We start from the raw sequence: 6,781 nt of genomic DNA on the forward strand, positions 1-6,781 counted from the left end.
TAAAAAACTAACAAGTTACAAGTTAAAAGTTACAACCAATCAAAATTCGAATTTCGAATGAATAAAAATTATTCGATTAACTAAACTATTGAATGAAAAATTGAAAACATTGAAAACTATTCGATAAACTAATATATTATAAACTTTCGAAATAAATAAACATTCGATAAAACTATTCGATAAAACTATTCGATAGACTATTCGAATAAAAACTATTCGAATAAAAACTATAATTCGATAAGCTATTCGAATGAAAACTATTCGATAAACTATTGGAATGACAACAATTCGATAAAACTATTCGATTAACTATTCGAATGAAAACTATTCGATAAAACTATTCGATAAACTATTCGAATAAAAACTATTCGAATGAAAACTATTCGATAAACTATTCGAATAGTTTTAAAGCTATCGAATACATGGTGACTATTCGAATGTTCGATAGTTATGGAATTACTATCGAATAGTTCGAATAGTGAACTACTATCGAATAGTTCGATAATGACTATTCGATAGTTCCCATCACTAATAAGAATATAAATATAAAAGGCGAAAAGTAAGTGACTGCTCTATTATACGATTAGAGTACAGTATACCTTGTCATTGAGAAGTAAGTCACTAAAATATGTTAAATTTGAATTCAATTATAATCATACAAAGAACGATTCTGAGCGAATATGGTTGGTCGGCCTATATTATTACTAAGATACAGTGGCATGGTGAACAGTAATTTCAGAGGCAATCTGAGCCTCTAAAATTTTTTCTTAAATACAGGGGTGGGTGATAGCGGGTTAGCTCCCCAAGTAAATGTAATATGATATACTCAATAGGTAGTCAATAATGATCTGAAATAAAATTAGTTATATTAATACATTATTATGCATTAATACTTGGGATATTTGTAACTTGCCTCTGAAAAATTTTCAGTTCGCCACGTCACTGACTAAGGATATTTTATTATTTTATGATATATTTATATTGATATTTAAGTAATTTATTTTAATATTAGTAATAAACTTAGTGGCACGGTGAAGAGGTTTTTGAGAGAACATGGAATTATCATTTTACAGTATCACCTACTCACTTAAATGTTCATTTGGCAAAAATTTAGAGTAATTCCATTAGACAAGAAAAATGTCAACAAATCATTACTAAAAGGGTTTATTTGCTGTTAAAACTAATGGTCTTTTTGAATCTGTAGCTAAAGTTGATGTTGCAGTTGATAACCATGATTTTCAAAAAATATATCAGCCTAAATACTATAAAACAAAATAAAATTGGTCAATATAAATTTAAAGTAACAATTTTAACGTTTATAAAAACACGATTTTATATTTACATCTTCAATTAAAATAATGTTGTCATTTTTTCATTAGCTATTTCTTCCTTATGTTTTTTGATTTTTATCTTTTTTCATAAAATAAAGAAGTTATTCTTTTAGAAGTATATTAAATATTAAGCTAATATTGCATATTTTTTCTATGAAATTAATTATACAGAATGACCAAGAATAACTTAAAATTTAAACGTGAATCCCTATTATTTTCTGTAAATTGTCTAGATGTATTTTAAAAATATTGATAATTAATCAATATATTAATCAAAATATTTATCCAGTAGTTTTTGAGTTATTTAACTTTATACACATAGAGACAAGGTTAAGGAGAATAGAAACTATGATAAATTAACCATTTTAGGTAATAACTAATAATATTAACCTATCAAACATTTTATATTTTATAAAAATTGTTATAGTATGTACAAAAAACTACAAGATCCAATTTTACATCTAATTTATATTTTTGTAAAACCATTTTTTAAAATTATTACTCCAACAACCAACCACTAGTTATTATAAATGATAGATATGGATATGATTTTTAAAAATGTGTACACTGTTTGAAATAAATACTATAAACTAGATTTGTCAAACATCAACAACCTTTATTCACAGTAGGAATATAGATTTTAAATTAACTGAGTGATTTGTACACAGATTATTAAAACAATTGGATTGTTTATAGCAGTTTGTACTTTTATCACTTGTTATTTTTTAGCAGAGCATCTATCATCTCTATCAAACACATACAAATTATAAACTAGAAGGGGGGGGGGAGCAAAAAAAAAGGTTGGCTCATAACATTTTGGTAATTTTATTCTTAATTTTAATACCTAACTTTAAAATATAATGATATAAAAAAATTATCAAATACTTATCCAAATTGAAACATTTTATATATTTATACCAGCTATTTGGGGAACCAGGAGAAATCTCTGTTCTCTACAATAATCATCACGACGTCGCTCGTCAAAACTATGTAAGCATAACATTTTACAGACAAACCAGGAAGTCTTACAATTAAATTTTTATCAATACAATTTAATTTATTACAGAACGCAGATATCACTGTATTAACAAATTCAACTTACATCTTATAACTTATTTAATACAGTAACTAGTATTGTCGTACAACTGTTCAAGTCGACATCGTTGACGTTTTGCAAGCTAGTTTTTTTTTTTTTAAATTATTTATTGTTTTTTTCTGATTCTAACAAGTAGATTTCCATACAATGAATCATAGATATTCTGGTTCATTGTTAAATTATTTTAAAGTTGAGTCACATACCACATCAAAAGCCCAAAAATAATCAATCGCTATAGACATTTCATCAGCAATAAATAATATTGTTTCAGCAGTATGCTGATTATTATGTTCAACTAAATTACGGTAAGACATAGTTCCAAAATAAGATATATTTTTGTACGTGAACAAAAAAAATAGGTGATCATTAAAAATAATATTATTAAACTATGTGGGTTCCTGATGACCGTTATATTTTTTAAAACTCAACAAATAGGTTCACAAAACAGAAAATGTAATTGATTTTATTTGAAAAAAATATTAATGATTGTCGTGTTCTAAATTAGAAAATTCAAAATAGTGTTTATTGTAAGACATGTGTTTTATTTGACCTTTCAAATGCTGGTCACTGTTCTTTGCAAGCACTTCATCAAATAGTAAAGACAGGATATAATAATTGGAAATTTGCTTTTGAACGATTTGAAAAATATTTATTTTTAGGTCATCATAAATATGCTACATTTAAATATGATATTTTTATTGACATAATGGGTGGACAATTGTTGCTCATCGATAAACAAATTGATAAAGTCGATAAATCTTTAATCGTGCTACTGACTGACTGATAAATATAAATGTTAGTATAATGTAAACAGTAGCCATTCCATTATTTTAATTACTCAAAATAATTCTTATTCAACGAACACATCGAAGTATATATAATACATGTTGAGTTTTAACTTCACATTATTTTACAAAGAAAACCCTCTCTTCCTTGTGTTTTACATGCAATAAAAAGGAATAACAGGCCCCTGGGCGAATGGTGTTGCTATATACCACGCTCCCGCGGTACTATTAAACTGCCGTTGATATTGGCACCAGGAATATTTAGAAGTGGTATCTCCTTATCTTCTCTGCATTGTGATTTAAACTTAACTTTATCAAATGTAGCTGAAGTAGTTGCCTATTAGAAATGCATTTAGAATTCTCCAAAAAAACAATACATTTTTTAATATTTAAAAATGTCAAAATGTCAAAATTACATTCATTATAATATTGAAACATCAACTCATAATTCAAATAAAACAAAATTAAAGTAATTTTGTCTAACTAGATGGGTTGAACGTCATGATTCTGTAATTATTAAAGCAAGTACTTTCATACATTTGCATTTTTTTCTGGTAAACTTTATTGTATGCTTAGTAATACAAAGTACGAAACACAAATCACAACATTTGTGATCAAATACTCAAAGTTTTTAGTGCATATTTTGACATTATAGACTTATCGAAAATCAACCTTTCAGATTTTTGTACATATTTAAAAATAAATACTATTAGTATTTGAAAATAATTTAGTTTAGTTTTCCCCTCCCAAAAAAAAACCTGGATGAGCCCTAACTATAAACTAAAGCAAATGTTTTCTTCTCATTTTTAATTTTGTACTGGCAAACTGTTCACAAAGGTAAACATATTAGTTTATAACAAAATTTACCAAAAATAGGTTTCAATGAAATTCCTTACATAGGTAGGAATTTTCCAAAATGTAAAATATGAAAGTGCAATTATCAATTAGCCATGATTGTATATTCAACAGTTCTTTATTCCATTAATAAAAAATACAAAAGTAAGTTATTAGATAATATAATATAATATAATATAATATTATATAAGATAACCTTTATATTAAATACAAAATATTATTAATTATTATCCAATGATGGATCAGCTATTGAAAAAAATATATAGGAAAAGGAACATCAATTGTTTTACCTACATCTATAATAATTATAACATAATAATTATACCAATTATTGGTCGATCATTATTTGAAATTTAAGAAACTATGTTATGAATATTTTAATTGATTAATATTGTATGTATATATTACAAATTATTAGTCTTAGGTTAGTTCCTAATTATGTTAAATACATTAAAAATATTTTTAAAAACAATTTGTTTAATTTACATTCTTCAATAAATTATATAATTTTAAATAACATTTCTTTTTTTTTTAACTTAAGTTAAATATACTGTTTAATAATTGACGGTAATTTAAATAAAATGTAGATAAAAGGGAATCAATGAAATACCTTTGCTTTTTTGTATACAAATTTTAAAGAATTAAGATAAAAATAAATCATTACAAACATTACATACCACCACCAGTTCTTTCCTGGTATATTTCAACGACGTCATCGTTGACCATTCCGAGGGATTTCGGGGTATCAGTATCAGTAATTCGACGACCATCGAACACATAGCGCAACTCGTTCAGGTTATGACCCAACTTTTCGGCGTATGCGCGCTTCATACGGATCATCGGTACTTCTTTTCTTAAACGGAAATGTACTTCGTTTGTCATATCACTAGTAATTACCCGTATACGAATGTGCTGATCACCAGCTGCTGGAGCCTTTCCATTGGTGGTGCTACTTGGCTTCTCATCTTTTGATGCCTCACCGTTGGCTGCTCCAAATGGGAATGCAGACGCCATTTTTCTATAACAAAAGTACCATAAGCACAATTAATGATAATGTCTTGGAAAATATAGAAAAACACTAAAATATTTAAGACAGGTATTCTGGTTTTCTACAGAGGACTGTGATGTTTGAGCTTTGAAATTAAATTACGTGCAGTTATGGTTTTTTTGATTACATGTAGGTACAACAAGTAGGTACCTGGTACCTATAATAATACTGTTATGAAAATTTTAAAAGACACCTTACGTTTCGATGATTCAATCAAGAGGAGGTTAATCGACGTTGACGGCCTCCAAAACGGAGATCTACACGACAGGAACAGCAAAGGCTAAACGGTTGGAGACCGACGCTTGAGGAGCGGACCGAATACAACAAACACAGAAGACTTGCGCCGCAGCAATGGAACTTGAGCGTCAACAATGAACGGTCGTTTCTGGAATGTGATACGCAGCGTCAGCGGCGGCGGCGGCGGCAGAGATAATATGTATGTATGAACAAGCCAGTGGTTCTCAGCATTCGGACGCTGTTACCGACGGGCCAACGGCGCAAATCACTTAGTAACGGTCGGTCACGACGAAAAATTTTAAAACCGATTTTACGTTATTGATGTTCGAAAACAAAATATTACGTCGTGCCGTAGACTTTTTTCGGACAAAAAGTAAACATATTATTATTTGCCATACATTTACGACGGGAGACTGCTCGGTGAGACGCGCCGCGGCCCGCGACTGGTTTGGGCTACACTGGCGACCGAGACGCGTCCGTACTCTGTGCGGCGTCCACCGATACCACGTTTTTCGTGCGACGGCAACAAAGGCAACAACAACAGTTGCCGCCATAATACGCGGGCCCTAACCTAACCTAACCTCCACAGTGTCTTGCGCGCGTTGCACCAGACGACAAACCGCCGCCGGTGGGCTGACATAATATCCAACGTCGCACTACGGATGGTCGTCGTGCGTATTGCTCGAGCCGATTAAGAATTAATAATAATGGAGGCAACTACGCGTCGCTGTGTCGCCGCCGCCCGTTTCATTCATATTTCATAGACGCTTACAACCACTATTCTATTATTCCTACGGTTTCGTTATAAACAATTGGTGGATAGATTGTCGACAGTCACAATGGAATAATGATTGACTGTTAAATGGCGGCTACAGATATTATAAAATATAAATTAATAATATGAATTGTATATCCGCGATGGCGGCCATGTTGGCGTCAAATATACCTATCGTGTATAATAGCTCTATCCGTTACATTGTAATTATGTTATCTGAATTTATTCGGCTCGTGTCATAAATCTATTAATCGTTACAGATTAGAAACGGTATGTGTATCAGACACGATTAGTTAGGGCACTAAAGATACAGGTATGCTACGCCGCCATTTTGCGACTAATAATGTTAGGTGAATATGAATTTCTCCCCCTTTGTTTTGTTATTTTATCATTGATAAACGAGTGGCAAAATGGTGGCATAGCATACCCATGATACCTATGTAGAGCCTTAGATTAGTATGGTTGACCAACGATGAATCTAGAAAAATGTCTACCGAAATGAATCTCAATAACTGTGGATATTTTATAACTAATAAAACTAACTAATATACTGGGTGACAGAAATGTCGCCTAGTACATGATACATATATTTAATTACTGGGAAACAACGATTTTTTGTGAAAATGTTTGAAATTATTAAACTATTGCATAGCT

The 6,781-nt window shown here is 30.1% G+C and overlaps 1 protein-coding gene across 2 annotated transcripts; it reads right to left on the reverse strand.

The window, feature by feature from the left end:
- Positions 1-4,328: 4,328 nt before the first annotated feature.
- On the reverse strand, positions 4,329-5,775 carry LOC100575792 (small ubiquitin-related modifier-like). 2 transcript variants are annotated; one of them, XM_003244677.4, is made up of 2 exons: positions 5,314-5,745; positions 4,329-5,085 (listed from the first exon to the last, which is right to left on the reverse strand). In XM_003244677.4, exon 2 carries the CDS (start codon positions 5,079-5,081, stop codon positions 4,737-4,739), a length of 345 nt encoding a protein of 114 aa, XP_003244725.1. In that variant the 5' UTR covers positions 5,082-5,085; positions 5,314-5,745; the 3' UTR covers positions 4,329-4,736. The 2 variants fall into 2 exon arrangements, with proteins under 2 accessions (XP_003244725.1, XP_008183360.1); XM_008185138.3 differs by having other exon boundaries at positions 4,650-5,085; positions 5,309-5,775.
- Positions 5,776-6,781: the final 1,006 nt, after the last annotated feature.

This window comes from Acyrthosiphon pisum, chromosome X (genome assembly GCF_005508785.2).
Source record: "Acyrthosiphon pisum isolate AL4f chromosome X, pea_aphid_22Mar2018_4r6ur, whole genome shotgun sequence".
Classification (NCBI taxonomy): domain Eukaryota; kingdom Metazoa; phylum Arthropoda; class Insecta; order Hemiptera; family Aphididae; genus Acyrthosiphon; species Acyrthosiphon pisum.

Bases quoted from the DNA above. Each gene is read 5' to 3' on its own strand.
- LOC100575792 (XM_003244677.4), bottom strand. From the start codon at position 5,081: ATGGCGTCTGCATTCCCATTTGGAGCAGCCAACGGTGAGGCATCAAAA.